Genomic DNA, 19,132 nt, shown 5'->3' with positions numbered 1-19,132 from the left:
AGCTGATTTTTTTTTTTCCTTAAAGGCATAGTAAAATATTTTAGCCATAATACAAATCAATTTTGGGGGAAAAAAATCCATGCCAAGATAGGAAATAGATTTTTTAAAATCTTAGAATAATTGTTATAAAAGAACTATAAAATGTAAATTTCTGGAAAAAAATACATGGAAAATGTCTCTCTAGAAAAAAAATACACAACTTGTTAGATACAAGAAAATATAGCATTACCATGGGGTGCAGCCAGCAATGGACGTGGCTTATGAGACTTAAAAAATTCACAAAAGGTAATTAGCACCAAAATTGTCTAAAACTTCAAATGATATACTGAAGTGATTCCAGGCCCAAATATTACATTATAAAAAAGTTACATTTAACTTTCATCAGCCATAATAAATATATCCTTTTCAATCTTTAGAAAATGTGCTAGCTTTACTGATTTTTATCACAATATTAAGGTAGTGTATAGTAATTATCATTTATATTGGTTTGGGCTGATCAGGAACAGTAGATATCCAAGTTATTTCCCAAATAATAAGGGGTTATTTGGTGGATATGGATGGGGACAATTCTCCCATTAAAACTTTGTTTTAGCTCGTTTCATCCTTTTTCTTCTAAAATGTTTTATTTGAATTCTCTACAACCTGGTTTGAATTCCATATCCTGTTATTTTCCCTGCTCACTTTTTGGTGGTGTTAAGATTTGGCTTGGGTATAGGGTGGGGTGTTTAAAAGTGGGCACAGATCACAGTAGTAAAACAAGACTTTTGAATAAGCTACAAAATGTATATTCAACCCTGTTATAATCAAGAGTTGAGTTTAATTTGAAACGACATCCACTTATAAATTTAATTACAAAACAGCACACAATTTGAAACAAGGCAAACTTTTCGGCTTTCATATAGTGAAATATATAACTTCACCAATCACATATATGACTACCAAATGTGAAACAACAGCTTATTCAGCCGTATTTTACTGTTGCACATAAATAATGACAAGGCAAAGAACAGAAACTAGTCCAAGGGCTTGTAAGCCAAGGAACCACAGCATAATCCAAAAGAAAATGACTATTACTGGTTCCACAATTTGTTCTCCAAAATACATCCTTGTGAAGCCCATGTCGATGAGGCTTTTGTTCAATTCACCAAAAAGCGTTCCCATCTTTTTGTAGTCATCTCCAACAGGTTCGCCAGTGTGGTTTTGTGATTCTTCAATATCCTTTATAACAAAAACAAAAACAAAGAAACAGAAAACAAAACATAAACATAAAATGAGAAATAGGGGAAGGTCCATAAGAATAACGACTATCTCATCATTCTCCCAAAGTATGGGGCATAATTCTGATAATCATTCAGTAAATATTTGGGAATGTTCCTTTTGATTAACATATAGAACAACTATGTCTGTGCCCACCTTTCAAGAATATGGAAAGCACTGATTTATTGATTTCTGTAGCATCAACACTGGACTCTCAACTATCAGAACACTGATTTATAAGATTAAGGAAGGAGCTGATTCATTTCCATTTATTTTCTAGTTTCTTGGGATTATAAAAGACAGCTGCTTAAATGAGGAATCATGTTTGCATTGTCCTTATTCTTTACCATGATTTTAAAATAACTTTTCTACCAACTTCCTGTTTTGAGGCAGGGACCCAGATTGCTCTGTCTTGTGTAAGTAAGCTTTTTCGTCCATTCCCTTGACACTGAGACTTTAAGAAACCTAGCCTCAGCTGACTTGAGCAAATCTTGTTGCTACCATTGAGCATTCCTCAGCCATCATTGCTGTGATCTTTCAGTCTTAGCTTTGGCTAAGGAGACCTCCGTGTAGGCCCTTGCATGGTTTCTTGTCCAAATTCTAGAAATGTCCTAAGTGCATCTTATTAATCCCATCAGGAGAGACAAAGAGTTTTCACATAGGAATAATTTTGTACGATATGTCCAAAAGTCCACCTAGAAATCAGCTCCTAAGAAAACGTCCACGTGTACCCAATATGCATATCAAAAAATGTTTACTATTTCTATTACCTCTTGTTACAAGTAAGGCCTTCATGCCAGTTATTGAGCTACTGTCTCTCAGCTTGAAACCACTCCTTGTAATTCTAGAACATATTTGGCTCCGTGTTAGTCTCTGCCAATAGAGGGGTGAATGAGACATTACGCAGCTGGAGGAGGAAAGGGATTTGCTCTCATTTGCTCCTGATGGGTTTGTTGGTGTGTCAGTTTTGCTCTAGCAACAGTTCTTCAGTCTGGTAGTAGAAATTTCTTCCAGTAGCAGCCACTGATCTCAATTTGGGGATTTCCCAACACTTGCAGAACCAATCTCAATGTGCCTCTTGAGACACCAGATCCAACTTGTGGGTGCCTATTCCTCAGCTATCTTGTTCTTAGTTCTGTGGGATCCCCCGCTCTGAGTACAGAGACACCAGAACTGGGCGAGCAATGATGGGTTCTTGAAAGTCTGAGTTTCAGCTCCACAGGGCCTTTCCCCAATCTTCTCGGTTTTAGTAATTCTACCCCTTTCTTTGCTGCCCCAGGCCAGGCCTAGGAGTGGGGGCTGCTTCCAGTTGTTGTTACCTACATGATTTTTAAATTTTAGCATACTTTGTAATCCCCTGGAGGGCTTGTTACAGCACAGACTGTTGGGCCTATCACCAGGGTTTCTGATTCATAAACCAGGGCTAGGGGTTGGAGTCAGAATTTGCGTTTCTAATAAGTTTCCAGATGATGATTATGATGCCTGCCTGGTGACCATCATTCGAGAAATCACTGCCTTACTGTTCTGTTTCTGCCTTTTCCATTCTTAAACACCTAATTAATAATTCTTTAAATTATCTTTGTTGAAATCATTGATATAATTTCTCCTCACTAGACCCTAATACAGTCACAAAAGAAAAACTATGTCATGTAGGTGACATAATTGTCTGGTAATTTATTAAACCTAATTGCATTTAGGAGTCATGATTCAAATCAGTAATTATTTACTGAATACCTACTAGCTAGGTGCACCTACTAGTAGGTGCAAGATGGAGAATTATTCATATAACAAAAAATTTTTAGGTATAGGGTTTGACATAGTAAAAAGTAGTAAAATACCATTAGGTATGCTGTCTATACCAGAGGAAAGTAAACTTAGAAGACAAAAGTCACCTGCCAAAAAGAGCCAATGAATTGGAGCAAGTTTTGAGGCACTCTTCAAATACATGAATCAAACTTAGATTCCTTTAGTAGAAACCAAAGCTTGATCATTTCAGCCATCAATATGTAAATAAAAATATTTTTTCATTTTAAAAATGCCTTATTATCTAGTCTAAATATATACAATTTAAAGTATATATTTAAGGAAAGAGGGAGTGAAAAAAATCTAATTTTTATTTGCAATAGCAGATAAAATGATTTTCAATAGGACTTTAAAGTGATCTTTCCCCTTATAACAACAATTTATGTAGAACAGAGTGTCATTGATGAAGTAGTAGAAAAATGAAACTTATTGGGGCATCATTGTTAAGTATATTTTAAGCCAGAATTATTTTTGAATTATATTTACATATAATTTTAAAATTAGTTTTGAACTTGCATTTCTACCAAAAAAAAAAAAGAAAAAAAAAGAGTGGAAAAAACAAAATGAGGTAGAGGGAGTTGAAATCCAGAGAGTTAAAAATCCAGGCTCTAACACTTAAACTGAGTGACCTTGACCAAATCACTTTCGTGAGCTTCAGTTTTCTAATCCATAAAATGTATTTACATGATTCCTTTTGATAATGATAATTTTCTCTTGAATTATAATTTACTTGTTAACCTTTCCTCAATATTTGTGTTTCATTTCTAAACTAGTTTATTCCTCACCGATGTGCTGTGATTGGGTGAATTTTATGTTTCTCAGCTTCTCATACTTTTATGTGTTCCATGATGATATTCTACATTATAAAAGAAAAAAAAATCTTGTTCTTGCCTGAGATCAAGCCCTTCTCTTCTTCAGGACAGAACTTGAAGACTACTTGATTTAGTTTGTAATTCTTCCAGTGCCTCACTTCTCTCTACTCCTCCAGTGTCTTGTATTGTTGATAATCATTTCTGGCCTCCTTTTTTTTTTTTTTACTTTTTATTAAAGTTTTTTGTTTTCTTTTTTCCTTGTCCAATTTCTTTTAATCTATGCACTCATTGTACTTTGGGGTTTTCTGTTGTTACTGAAGAATTTTAAGACTTTTTTCTTTCAGTATTTTTGTGGTTGTAGTACAAAGAAAGTACCCTAATCTGATATGGTTCCTTCTGAAGATTCACTTTAAATTTTTCTACAGACTGCTTGTGGGTTTTTCAGGGAAGAAGTAGGTATTGCAAGACTTAAATCAAAACAAGGAATTAGTTAACTCCTAGAGGCCAAGCGAGGAGGCAGCAATGGATCACATCATCTTAGATCTGAGAATACCTGCTGGGATTGAGACTAGAAGTGGAAGACCCAGGAAGGGCTGGTCTGGGCAAGATGTGGCTGCTCCAGCCTGCTTCGTTTTTTAATATGAAAAACTTCAAGCACACACAAAATTAGAGAAAAATAAATACAATGATCCCCTATATACCTATAATCAGATTCAATAATTACTAAAATTTTGCCACTTGACTGCAGCACTTCTTAATCTGGGCAATCTAAAGGAGAGGAAAAAGTAAAAATCATTAGAAGAATGCCTAAAAGTGGCCTATATACAAATGAAGTTCTGTGGAAACATCCAAAATATCCAGCAAAGAATTAGATAGGTTTCAAACAATCCTAAAGGAAAGACATTTAAGCACATGGAAAAAAAAAATAGGCAATATTTTTAAATCAGTGAGATTATAGTCAGTTTTATTACAGTATTTTCTATATCCATAACATCCACCCCAAATACCATAATTCTAAAAGGTACAAACATTGGTACGCTGGTAAGTGTTTAGCAGTAGGCTTTGTCCAGGGTGGGAGTTGGGGTGGGTGGATCTCTGATTTGAATTGTTTGCCAATTCCATAGTTTTTTCCAGTTTCTGTAGCCAGTCCTTCTGCTGTGCTCAATTTCAGGCTACTTACAACCAGCTTGCAAGGTTCCTGGAAATTTAACAATTGGCTCTTGAGCTCTGGTAGGGGCTGCCATCAGTACTCCACTGTAGGTACAGTAGTTGAGATAAAGACCTGCATGCTTATAATTGATTAGTTTGATCTCTCCCTTCTTTCGATCAATTAGTGCATTTAAGGCTTTTTTTTTTTTTTTTGAGTTTACAAAGTTAATAGGTGGGATAGCTAAATAGAACTACTGCAATACAGTATATTGAAATTAGGAAAGTTGTATTAAAAATATATTATGATTTGAGTAGTGGATAGGGTAGATAAAATGAAATACATGTAATGCTACAAAACTACCACAATTAACAGAATTTTGCTTTTTCTGGTCTGCCTCATGCAGATATCAAAAGTGCATTCAATTCAATAATTTTTATAAATTCTTATTTACAATAAAATTTTAAAAGCCTGGATGGTTTGTGAGGAAGTAGTGCTCCTTCAATGCTCTCTAGCTACACGAATGATACCACCATCCATATGCCAGATCCAAAGGCCAGAAACCTGAGGCCTTCATGACTCCTCCCACATCCCTCCCCGTTACATCTAGCTCATCAACATATCCTCTCTATTTTACCTTCTAAATATTTCCTTATTGTGTATATTGCTATTCCATCTGCTGCTGTAATCCCAAAATAATCTATTAACATCTCTTGCCTTGACTATTCTAGTAGTTTCCTAACTGCTCTTGCACATATTCCTTGGTTCCCCTATAAACTACCACACAGCAGCCAAAGTGATCCTTTAAAATGCAAATCCAATCACTCCACCCTGCTTTTAGGATTAAGGCCAAAATTTTTACATGACCTAGGAGGCCCTGTTTAGTCTGGGTTCTCCCTGGGTCTCTGGCCTCTTCCTGTCATCAGCCTCCCTCTGCCTTTTTGTGTTTCAGCCACACAGATCTCTAACATCTTGAACAGTCCATGCTTTTGTCTGCCGAAGATTTGCACGTGCTGTTTTCTCTGCCTAACAACACTCTCCTCCCTCCCTTGCTCAGTTAATGCCTGCTCCTCATTTAGCCTCAGCCTAAGCCTCAACTCAATCTCATAGCACCATATAATGCTCTTTCAGTGTATTCTAAATCAGTGTAGATGTGTGTGTGATTATTTGATGAATGTCTCTATCACTCACTGTACATGAGGATACGGACAATATCTATTTTTGCTGACCACTTATCCTCTAGTATCAGTATGTAGCAGGGGCTGTGTTGGGAATAGCAGCATATAGAAGGCACTCAATAAATATTTGTTGAATAAATGGAGAAAATTTATCATGTGTCTGGCAAGCACTGGAGCAATATCTTGATAGGTTTTCTACCTTGCTCACTTCTTGCCAAACAAAAGATGATCTTTTTTTTCCAAGTATTTTTATTATAGTAATTTCAAAGCAATGTATAGATTTTAATGAGGTTAGCAGTATTTCTGTTTGGGAAATTATTAAGCATCCATTCCCTCTTTCCTCTTTCTTATTAGAACCTATTCCAGCCCACATTCCTCAGGTGAGGCAGACCCCACCTACAGCTCCAGAAATGACAAGTCTTAAGAGTAATAAACTTCTCTTTACCAGAAGCTGGCTTTGGAAAGTGCATGTGATCCACTTTGGAACAATGACTTTTGTAGGTCTTCTTGGAAAAGTCTTCCTAGCTCTTCTGACACAACTTTGGAAAGTGATCCTTATCTTCTTCTATTTCTCCACATACAATCCTTTAAGTAAAGACAATTTATTGTATTTTTTATCAGTTTTCTACTCCTGATATAAGAAATTACGATAAACTTAGTGGCTTAGAACAACAAAAAATTATCACCTTATTGTTCTGTAGGTTAGAAGTCATGTCAGCAGGATTGCATTTCTTTTTAGAGGCTCTAGGAGAGAATCTATTTGCCTACCTTTACTAGCTCCTAATGGCTGTCCATATTCCTTGGCTCCTGGCCCCCTTCCTCCATCTTCAAAGCCAGCAATGTTGCAGCTCTTCTGACCATTCTTAGTTAACTTTTCTCTCTGACCACAGCAGGGAAAGGTTCTCTGCTTTCTCGGTGGTTAAGGACCCATGTGATTAGATCTAGCCTAATGGGATAATCCAGATAATCTCCCCATCTCAAAAGTCCTTAAATTTAATCCCATCTGCAAAATCCCTTTTGCCATTTAAGGTATCACATTCACAAATTCTAAGGACTAAAATATGGACATTTCTGGGGAGGCATTATTCTGCCTACCACAATATTTTATTATAAAAATTATTTCTTTATATATCTATTTCCTGTCACCAGCTTTGATAGGAAGGGCAAGGCCATTAATGGCTAGAACCATGTCTTACAATTTTTTTTTTTTAAGGATTTTATTTATTTATTTGACAGAGAGAGACACAGCCAGAGAGGGAGCACAAGCAGGGGGAGTGGGAGAGGGAGAAGCAGGCTTCCTGTGGAGCAGGGAGCCCGATGCGGGGCTCGATCCCAGGACCCTGGGATCATGACCTGAGCCAAAGGCAGATGCTTAACGACTGAGCCACCCAGGAGCCCCATGTCTTATAAATTTTAACATTAATACTTAGTATATCGCACTGTGCCTGGCCTATTGTAGGTTCATAATAAGTATTTGTTGAATGAACAATAGAAGTATTTTACAATAATAACACGTTAGGCAACAAAACAAAACAAAAAACCCACAAAAAATAAACAAAAGTTACATGTAACATCAAATATTTTGTTCCTCCATGAGTACAGATGTGAATTTGTTCAAATATTTATAAATAGATTCTAGACTAGATTACAAGATATGGTAGCTGCTAGCTGAAATGTACATGCTTGGGGCGCCTGGGTGGCTCACTTGGTTAAGGATCTGACTCAGTTTTGACTCAGGTCATGATCTCAGGTTGCGAGATCGAGCCTGCCCCCTAAATCCATGCTGGGCATGGAGCCTGCTTGGATTATCTCTTCCTCTTCTTCTGCCCCTTCCCCCACCACTCTCTCTCTAAAAAAAAAAAAAAAAAAATTAGGGGGGTGGGGGGATGGGTTAGCCCGGTGATGGGTATTAAAGAGGGCACGTATTGAATGGAGCACTGGGTGTTATATGCAAACGATGAATCATGGAACACTACATCAAAACTAATGATGTAATGTATGGTGATTAACATAATATAATAAAATTAAACAAAATTAAAAAAATTTACATGCTCAGCTCAATTTCTAAACCATTGTATTTGAAGAGTAGAGAGTAATATAAACAGAGGAGATCTTGAGTCCTTGACTCTCACGTTTGTAATTTTCAGAGTAATAGTAATAAGTGGTGGTATTATCAATGATATGGTAGAAAAGCTAAAACTGCGTGCCTACTATGGGCTAGGTACTGGCTTTACAAACTTTATCTTGTTTGATCTTTCCACAAGCTGTGGAAGCATTATTATTTTCCCTCATTTGCAGATAAGGTAACTAAATTTCACAGGTATTAAATGTCTGGCCATTGACTTATTCTTAGTAAATGGAGGAGCTCTTACTCCAGAGACCATTCCATTAATCCCTATACTATACTCCCTCCAGTTATTATTATATTAATAGCTAGCCTCTGTCTAATGCTACTTAGTTTTCAGAGTAAATTTTACATATTTGAACTGCAAAAAAAAGCGCTATGTAAACACGTTTTCATTTTTCACAGAATGAATACATTTAACAAAGTGAAATGAACATTGGCATCTTTTTTTGCTTTACATCTTTTCTACAGTTTACAGTATATTGAAAGTGAGTTTATCAAGCAAAAAATTACTCAAATTTTAATCTTATATAAAAATGTAAACCATGCAACAGTTGAGTGGATTTTTCATAGCCCTTTCAGTATTGACTAGAATTCAGATTCAAATGTGGAAAAAAAGATTCCAAACAAGTATGAGGAGATATACTTGGCAGAAATGCAATGTGGCAACAACAACAACAAAACCCAAAAAGCCAACCACACAAAACACTTCATACAGAAAGTGGTACACCAGTGCAGAAATTCAGATGGTGCTTTTCCCTCTGTTCTAACATCAGTCACTTTGTGTATTTGCCAGATTTTATTCTTTGTATTTGAGGTCCTGATGAAAGAACATTTGTCAAAAGCGCAGTTTCCTTCATGATCATACAATAATGCTATGACATGCACACTGAAGTGTTCTTACCAAGATAGTGATATTATTATTTTTTCGTCCATGATTAAAGACATACATAAAAATAAAGAGGCATTATAATTGATTCAAAACCTTCTTATAAGACACACAAAATTAATGATGAGAAATTAAAGGTGAACCCTTACATAATCATAGGATTTTTAAGAGAGAAGTATCCTTAAAGATAATTAAAACAAAATCTACTTTAAGAAATAAGGAGTAAGAGGTTAAGTCACTCAGCTTATTAATGACAGCAGGCTTTAGAAGCAACTAGGACAGATTCAAATGTTGCTCTGCACACATAGAAGGTAAATTACTTAACCACTGACCCTCAGTTTCCCCATGTATAAAAGGAACACAGTAATACCTAACTCAAGAGAGTTGTGATACTAAAATGAAGAAATGGGTAAAAAGCCTTTAGAATACACATACTAATCATTAACATATGGTAACTATTATTACTACTATATTTTTGGTAGCCTTATATCTTGTGATTTTTACTTCTCTTTCTATTGTACTGTGTTGCTTGAGATCATTAATACCTTAGTGATCATCTTTCTCATGATAATTAAATTCAGTTGTATTTTTCTTCAAGTGTTATGACAATTTAATTATATAGAAGTTGAGGTGGGATGTTTCCTATGGCACAATCTGTGCACACGAGTATGGCAAGACCTCTGTTTATTCACTTTAAGAAGAGTATAGGCTACATTCTGTAAACAGGCTTTTGCTGAGTGCGTGACAATTGAAAATGCACTTTCAACTGTTTTCCTGTTTGCAGTATAACATTTGTATTACTGCACAGTATTACATGTACAGTATTGGAAATCTGCTGTTTTTGCCTGCCTGGTATTTACTCCACCTTTTCCTGCTAGCAGCCCCTTGATTTAACTTTGGAGAAACCATCCCCCATCCGCTCTTAGTCCCTGTGTCTTGGTTGAAGAGGTTCCACTTCCCCTGTTCGAGGCCTGGCCAATCAGAATATTCCATTTCCTTGGACATATGATTAGTTAAGGAATGAGCATGTAACCCAAGATAGGCCAACGAAACACCTCTACCCAAGACTTTTGCTGCAACTATTAAAAAAGAGACATTTTTCTTTCACTCCTGTTGGTTAGCTGGTAAGATGCAGGGCATCTTATTACCATGAGGAGAAAGCTTGCTATAAATGAAGCCAATATAAAGTAAAGCCAAGAAATGATATCGTCGATATAGTTTCAACACCAGACTCTAGCTAGTGCATCTACCTCTGGTCTTTAGTTACATGAGCCAGTAAATTCCTATTTTGCAAAATTTAGGGGAGTTGAATTTTGTCACTTGGAATCAAGAGTTCTAACTATGGATGATGATGATGATGATGATGACAATAAAAATAATAGCTATTATTAACTGAATGTGTACTATATACTGGATATTGTGTTAAGTACTTTACATTCTTTATGGCATTTAATCTCCATTTTTACAGTAAGTATTGTTAATTCCAAAGCCTGTGTTCTTCACAATAGTGCTCAACTACTTCCTCATTAATGTGGATTTATTGTTACTAGCAATAACTAATATGATAAATGTATTGATAATATTAAAAACAGCAATTAATGGGGGTTATCCAAGTGGGCATTTTTAGATATAACTTTCTAAAAGTTGTCTTAAAAACTACATTTGAACACATGGATAAATGGTTATTATACATATTCAGACAACACAAGAAAATATAGGGTAAAAACTAAAATGCTGATTTTTCCTTGCTACTTTTGGTTGGTCTTCCGTAGCTATCAAGGACAGCCAGTCACAATAAAGCAAACCTAAGGAAATCATAACTGGGGAGGTAAATTTATACATCTCAAGTATACATCTCAAGGTGCATACCAAGGAAGAGGAAAGTAATTTTTAGATAGTACATACTAGTCTGTGAATTGAGGTTTTTATTGAATGAATGACAGAACTAATGAATGAATGAACAACTCCTAAATCTTCTCGCTACAACCTTTTCTCCTTTTACCTTGCTTATTCAACTACTCCCACTGACTATTTTTTCAACCTCATTGGGCTTGTAGTCCACTGATCTCTAACTTCCCTCCATCCACTAGCCGAGTCCATTCCCTTCTTCTTTATCCTCATTCAGCTTGAGTTCTATGGCCCAGAATTTCAATAAAGTTTTCAACTCCATTGTCTTATTGGGCAAAACCTTACTTTTAGAGGAACGTAACTATTTTCTCTGCCCGCACCTGGGTGGTGCTAGAGAAAGTCATAACATTGGGTATATTGGTACCACTAGTTTTTGACCACTAGCCCCCAACAGATCTTCAAATACCCTGCATTCCTACTTCATTTCTCTGCTCAGCTCATTTTTTCTGCTCCCTTCACAGACTTTCAGACCTCTTCTCTCTTTCAAACCTCTGCTTCTCTCTTTCTCTATCCCCCTCCTCCAGCAAATTACCTGAGCGCCTACTTCTCAGGGAAAAGAAAAGCAGTCAGAAAAGAGCTTCCTTAAGTTTGTGATACTAAATGTAACAACCTACTTCAGTTTATGTCCCTCTTCTCTGTATTCTTTTTTGTTACACATAAAGAAACAAGGAAGTGTTCCCCTTCTTTGTCCCAATTCCTCTTACCTATATGTAGGCTCTTTTCCTACCTTAGATTATCCCTTTACCATTATCCTCTGTCTCATGTATATTCAATCTCTCCCTCTCAACTGGCCCTTCATCAGTATTTCTACATGCTTAGATCTTTACTCTTTAATACAAGACTCCCTCCATGCCACATCCTCTATTAATTCTGCCTTGTCTTTTCTTCTTGTTCATAGCCCAACTGTTTGAAACAATTCACTTGGCTTGTTTCCATTTTTTTTTCATGGTTACCAAGACCTCTAAGAGACTGATATTTTATCCTACTTCCAAGTTAACTAATTAGCCTATCACAGTTTCATGGATGCTGGCAGAAGACATAAGATGTTTGGGTTAGAGGCAAAGGACTTTATTACTCAGGCCACATGAAGCGGCATGAGTTTCATATTGATGTTGGTTCCCCTTTCCTCCTAAGTCCCACAGGGTGACACAGAGTGGCACAGGTAGATGCTGCAGGCAGCGAGTTTGTACACAGCTGAGGAAATGTGAATTTTGAGGACTCTAATCTTCTATTATGGGCTACAGGCAAACCTGCCGGACCTTTGTCCCAGAGGGAGACATTATCTTTATTACACTGGACAGCAAACAAATTTGCTCTCTGTTCCAGAAGGAGACAGTGTCCCTATCTTCCAAGTCTGTTCACTTAACAACAAATACCCTTGAAAAAACAGTCCTGAGCAAAAGCTCTTAGGTCAAGAGATCCATGGATAATTACTCTATCCATTCACATCTCATCCTATTCCAGTCTGGCTCTGTCCCCATTACACCACCAAAACAGCTCTTGAAAAGGTTGCCAATAAACTGTCATATCAATAAATTAAATAGGCATTTTTCAGTTCTCATTTATTCCATTCCTAAGTAGCATTTATGATGACCATTTTTTCTCTTCTTTTGCATTTTATGATATCACATTCTCCTGGTTCTACTTTACTCCATCTGGTTATGCCTTTGTCTCCTTTGTGGGTTCATCATCCTCAACACAGCTATTAAATATTGCCATCAATCTCTGGTCCAAGCCCTCATCTCTTTTCACTCCACATTTTTCCCTAAAAATTAGTTATATTTACTATCAATAAATCAATTAAATATTATGTCCAACTCAGACCTTTCTTTTGCACATTAGACCCATATATTCAACTGCCTTCTTGACATTTACACTTGAATATCTTGAATATACTTCAATATTCAACACATCCAAGGCCAAACACATGATTTCCCTCCTCAAAACTGGCCTTCATTCAATGAACAGATTGTCAGGAATGAAATCCATCCTTAGTTTCTACAGGCCAGAACCCTCGGAATGATCTGCAAAATGCTTTTCCTCATTTCCTACATCCAATTTATCAGTAGGTCCTGTTGATTCTGACATCTGAATCCATTTCTCCCTAATCTACCTAATTCTTCCTGCATGATTCTACTTGCTTTTCTCACTCAGCCTCATCTTATACTTTGTTCCCTCCTTCACTTTCTTTACTTTCCCCTCCCTGTCCTAATTTGCATCTCTCATACTTGCTTGCTTTTCTTGACCCAAAGTTTTTTAAAAGTTATTTCCTCTGCCCGGTATGTTCTACCTTCTTCTTTTCATCTAATAACTCCTATTCATTCTTCAGATCTCAAGAAAGTCAGTCCTGACCTCTGCTAGAAAAATCTCCTTGTTAAATGCTCTTGTCATACCACATAGCTATCCTTACATCAGATGAATTTTGTGTTTTGTTTGTGTGATTATCTAATTTATGTTTTTCTTTCTCAATGGGCTGTAAGTAGCAAATCAGCAAAAATCATGTTTTTCCCTCTTAACTTTTTTATTCTCAGTGTCTGCCATATTTTAGACATTTCCATCTAGATTATAAGACCTTACGAAGTATTCTATGTAACCAATCTACTAATTCAGCCTACTTTCTAACTCTCCCCTAAAATAAATTCTATTCTGGTCACATCCCTCTGTTCTCTGCATCCTCCCCACTCACATTTATGGCTTAAGGTAACAAACATTGTATTAAATACCTGCTATATGCCTGTTTCCTATGTTATTCTATTTAATATCCAAAATAACCTCATGGGGAAGGTGTATTATGTGTCTGAGACTACTCACTCAAAAAGAGATACATAATATATAAATAGTATATGGAAGAACCAAGATTGAATCTTGGACTGATTCCAGAACTATGGCACTCTACCAGTTAGGTAATACTATTCCCATTTTAAACCTCAGTATGTAAACGTTTCTGTATAGCTTGGCCATAAAGTATGCACTGAGCATTTATAAAGCCAAAACCTAAATTTTTAGATAAGACAGAAAATTTGGGGACAGGGTCAAGGATAGCCTCTTAAATGGAGAAGACTTCCTCTCCAAGAAGTTTAATGCATGAATATTGAAAATAGGCAAGATGTAACCAAACAAATAATAATGAAGATCCCAATTACTGCATTCCAGGAAAATCAATATGAAGAACACTAATAAATAGTACTTTACCAATTAATTAAAAGATTAAATCCTAGAATAATGTTTTTCCTTACTGCATTAACCAGAGCACCTGGCAAGATTATGTACTATAATGGTTCAAGAGGCTTATTTTAGCTTGTATGCGCCTTCCCCCAACACACACACATACACACACACACACAAATGTGCACGGGCACACCCATTGTCTTTCATTCTAAATCTTGCCCTTTGTCTTTGTAAGTGAACTTTTATAAGTCGGGAAAAGGTACAGTTCCTAGTCATAAGCAATTAAGAGGAAGTGTCTCAAAAGAAGATAAAAGAATAAGCATTTATATATTTTTAAATATCTCTTGTTCTTTGGCTGGTATGAAATCTGTCTTTTCAACATCTCTCCCTTTCTGGTTCTCTTCATTTCTTCCTGTGGATTTGAGTTACTATTTGGTGTCATTTCCTCACTCTAATACAAGCTCTCACAACAATACCACTACCTTTCTTGTGTTGATATTATCAAGTGTACTACATTTCAATATGTTTTAGACTCAACAATACAATTATATACATATTGTTTTATGCAATTGCTTTTTAAATCAGTTGAGAAGATATATGTAATTATACTCTTTTGGAATTATCTACATAATTACCTTTACAAGTGCTCTTTGTTTTTGTGTGTGTGGATTCAAAGTACTCTCTGGTGTTACATGCTTTCATCCTCCTAACTTTCTTTGATAGTTCTTGTAAGACAGATCTGCTGGCAAAAAATTCTCAGCTTTTGTTTATCTGGGAATGTGTTTCACCTTCATTTATGAAAGATAATTTTGCTGGATATAAGATCATTCATTGATACGTTTTTACTTTCAGCACTTTGAATGTGTTACCCTACTGCCTTCTATTCTCCAGTATTTCTGATGAGAAGTCAACTATTAATCTTACTGGGGTTCCCTTGTACGTGATGAGTTGTTTTCCTGTACTGCTTTCAAGATTTTCTTTTTCTCTCTATCTTTCAACGTTTTGACTATGATGTGTCTGGAAGTGGACTGCTTTGTGTTTATTCTATTTGGACTTTATCGAATTTCCTGGATGTCTGACTTAGTGCTTTTCATTAAATTCGAAAATAATTTCAGCTATTAGATCTTAGAATACTTTTACTCTCTCCTTTTCTCTCCTCTATTTGTTATTCCCATTATTTATACATTGGTTTGCTTAATCATGTCCCACAATTCTCTAAAGTTTTACTCATTTTTTTCCATTGTTTTTCTCTGTTCTTCCGATCATGTAATCTCTATTAATCTATCTTCAAATTCACGGATTTTTATCTTTTGCCAGCTCAAATAATTTTTACTTGGTTTACTATATTTTTTAATTCCACAATTTCCACTTAATTAAAAAAAATATTCACTGTTTGATGAGACATGGTCATACTTTCCTTTCATTCTTTAAGCTTGGTTTCCTTTAAGTTCTTTGAATGTATTTATATTACTGTTTTAAAGTCTTTGTCTGCTAAGTACATTATCTGGGACCCATCAAAGGCATTTTCTACTTCCTTCCCCCCCCCCCCCCCCCGTTTATGGGTAATACTTTCCTATTTCTTTCCATGTCTCATAATTTTGTGTTGATAATTGGGCACTGTAGATAATATATTTTAGCAACACTAGATACTGATCTCCTACCCGACCCTAGAGGTGGTTGCTGTTGTTTGCTTGATTGTTTATTTGCTTTGTGACTTGCCTGAACGAATTCTGCAAAGTCTGTTTCCCTGCAGCTTGCAGCTTCTGATGTTTCTACTCATATTTTTCCCCACTATTTTTTATCTTTTAGGCTTATTATTTAGGGGTTGCTCCTGAGTTAGCACAAGCCATTGGTTAAAGGTTGTGTTCAAGCCTCCTTTGCCAGTCAATTTTACTCTCTACTATTGGCTGTATCTGTAGGTTAGACATTGCTATTCTAGTTCAGTGATTTTACTTGTTTGCCCCACATTCACCAGGGACTAGTAGCTTGGAAGTTCCCACTCTGACTGCTCCTGAGAGGGCACAGCCTTGGGCATGTGCACAGTTTTTCAGAATGCCAGGAGTGATTGTGATATTATTTGTGGGCCTTGCTTCCTAGGAGTTACCTCTGGGTCAGAGTAACTTACTATTGCTCAGTAAGTGTTTGATCACAGGTTGTGTTGAAGCCCCTTGTTCCTGTGAGGCTTCTGCCCTGTGTTGATGGGTCTGTGTGCAGCTTGGGGAATGCTTTCAAGTCTGCCCCACATCCTGCTCTGATTGCTGCTGAGTGCGTGCAGGCTTGCACATGCACATTACCTTCCTGATCATCACAGTTGATTATGATGCCAGGAGGGCTATTCTTGGCTGACTCTTTCCCTGGTTCTTTCTTTAAAACTTTTGGCTGCTCTGTTGGTTTGATGCATTATGGAGCTACCAGCCTCCTCTTAATGGCTCCCCAACAAGATTTGTTTTGTACACCCTTAGGCATGGAATTCTACACTCTTTCTTACAAATAAAGTCAGTCTTGTCAGTCAGATCTGTGGAGCTGTTTACCTGTATGATCTGCCTTTAACCCTGGGCAGAACATCTGCACCAATGCACTGGAGTTGGGGACAGAGACCCTCTTTTTCCAGTGACAACCCTACTCTACAAGTATACACTGAAAGTCGGGGAGCAGCTCTGGTCTTGGCTTGTCTCAATTCATGTGGAACCTCTACCCTGTGGTGAGTTAGGGCAGGGTAATCGGCCACAGTGTTCTCAGCTTGCTCTGCTGAGAGTAGGGGCTGGTTGAAGAGAGAGTTGGTCCTCTCAGTCATGCCTACGTGGAATAGAATTCCTGTAATATGGAGTTGATGGGGGGCCCAGGGAGATGAGAAACACCAGATGCCTACTCCTCTATGGTCAAACTGTAGCTCTAGACAGCTGGGGTTAGGGAGAGAAGAAACCCCATCTTCTTGGCTTCTTGGCTAACATGCTGGGGTTGGAGCCCTGTGAGGGGGACATTATGAGGAAGAAGTAATGGGTTGTGGCTCAAATGCCATAAAAACTCACCTTCTGATATTTCCTTTAGTAGATTTCCTTTAATGGATGTTTCTTGATTTGCTGTATGCCCTTAGAATAATTCCCAAAGACTGAGTAATTGTTGTTTTTAAATAATTTTCACCAGTAAAATTGTTGTTTTGCTGGGGGAAAAGCCCACTGAGTTCCTTACTTCATTGTTCTGGAAATCCTACCTTGGTTGTTTCTGGACATTAATTGTTTTTGATGATGAATTGAGGTACAATTCCTGTAAGAGTGAATTGGATGATCCTGGATGGTGGATGGTTGGGGGTTTTTTGTTTTGTTTTGTTCTGTTTTGTTTGTTTTTTATAAAGAGAGAGCAAGAGAGCAGGGTGGGGGAGGTGAAGGAGAGGGGGGGAGAGAGAGAGAATTGTCAGCAGGCTCCATGCCCAGCGTGAAGCCCGATGCAGGGCTTGATCTCATAACCCTGAGATCATGACCTGACGGCTAGTTTTTTTTCATTCAGTCCTGGGATCTTAAGCCTTTGAAGAGTATTTATTATTTTTCATATGTCCTATAATGGTCAAATTCTGAGTATAAAAACTCAACTTTCGAGGATCCATTTAATCAAATGGTTTTTCTACTAACACTTAAAAAAGTCTTTGTTTACTTAAAGTTTAAGCAAATAAAAATCAATGTGTTTCTTTTCTTCCTTTCTCAGTTCCTCTCACACCAACATTAAAGAGGCAATTTTCCTTCTTTGCTCAGCAGAGTCTAGCAAGTACTTTAGCTGATTTAACTAATTTTTTAAAGTAAGCCTAAAGTAATTCCCAAAGACTGTTCTTATATTCAGAAATTAAAATCTCAGAATAGTCTTGTTTTTCCCTTAGTTGCTATCAATACATTAAATGTCACACCCAAATCTGTTTTCTAAGATAATTTTTAGCATAATTAAAATATTTTTTATTAGTATTTATAACACCTGAAAAAGTTTTTAAAAGGTGCAGAAATGTCAGGAGTAAATCAAGAATTCTCTGAACATTGGGGCGCCTGAGTGGCTCAGTCAGTTAAGTGTCTGACTCTTGACTTTGGCTAAGGTCATGATCTCAGGGTTGTGAGATCAGGCCCATGTCCCCACATCAGGTTCCCTGCTAATCATGGAGCCTGCTTAAGATTCTCTTTTTCCTTCTCCCTCTCCCACCCCCTCTCTCTAAGAAAAAAAAAATGCTTTGAGCATTAAAATCACTGTCTTCTTCCTCCTCCCCACATTAAATCCCTGGCAGCCCAAAAAGAAAATAATAAGCAAAGAAGAAAATATCCCAAATACATATAAGAATAAAACTACTTTAAGTTATCATGCATATTCAATATAACATTTATAATTGCTGTATGTAAAATTGCTCTATAATTTTGCTGTAAAAACACTTTTATTTATAGAACCAATTCAATTCAACAAACATTTTTCTGGGGGCACCTGGGTGGCTCAGTTGGTTGAGCATCTGATTCTTGGTTTCGGCTCAGGTCATGATCTCAGGGTTGTGGGATTGAGTCCTGAAATGGGTTCTGTGCTCAGCATGGAGCCTGCTTGATATTTTTTCCCTCTCCCCATCTTCCTTCCCTCCACTTACATGCATGCGCTCTCTCTCTCAAATAAATAAAAAAATCTTTAAAAAAAAAACCACCCCCAAACAAAAAACAAACATTTTTCTGGTGCCTGTAATGTATTAGATAAATAAGACTATATCCTTAACTTTAAAAAGTTAAAAAAATTTACTAAGGAGGTTAATATTTATGTAAAAATAAGTATATTTTAAGGCTAAATATGTGTGTAAGAGTTGCAAAATGCCTGGCCTTTAGTTCAAAAAAG

The 19,132-nt window shown here is 36.7% G+C and overlaps 1 protein-coding gene across 4 annotated transcripts in view; it reads right to left on the bottom strand.

Moving 5' to 3' along the window:
* Positions 1 to 321: 321 nt before the first annotated feature.
* Positions 322 to 19,132, bottom strand: part of FAM241A (family with sequence similarity 241 member A) — a 40,299-nt gene continuing 21,488 nt past the window's right edge. The window contains exons 1-2 of one of the 4 annotated variants that reach the window (XR_004683749.1): positions 6,643 to 6,927; positions 1,071 to 1,218 (exon numbers count right to left, since the gene is read on the bottom strand). Coding sequence is in view for 1 of the 4 variants with exons in the window: in XM_035030287.1 (XP_034886178.1) it covers positions 973 to 1,218 (246 nt within the window). In the remaining 3 variants the exon portion in view is untranslated. Of the gene's footprint in view, positions 1,219 to 4,076; positions 5,071 to 5,218; positions 6,928 to 19,132 lie in introns of those variants that run through there. The other 3 variants (XR_004683750.1, XM_035030287.1, XR_004683751.1) reach the window with 3 other exon arrangements.

The sequence above is a fragment of the Mirounga leonina genome, unplaced genomic scaffold (assembly GCF_011800145.1).
Source record: "Mirounga leonina isolate KUSES-001 unplaced genomic scaffold, KU_Mleo_1.0 Mir_357, whole genome shotgun sequence".
In the NCBI taxonomy this organism is placed as follows: Eukaryota; Metazoa; Chordata; class Mammalia; order Carnivora; family Phocidae; genus Mirounga; species Mirounga leonina.
Note: the sequence above shows the minus strand (reverse complement) of the source record. Positions and strands in the feature narration are given on the sequence as shown.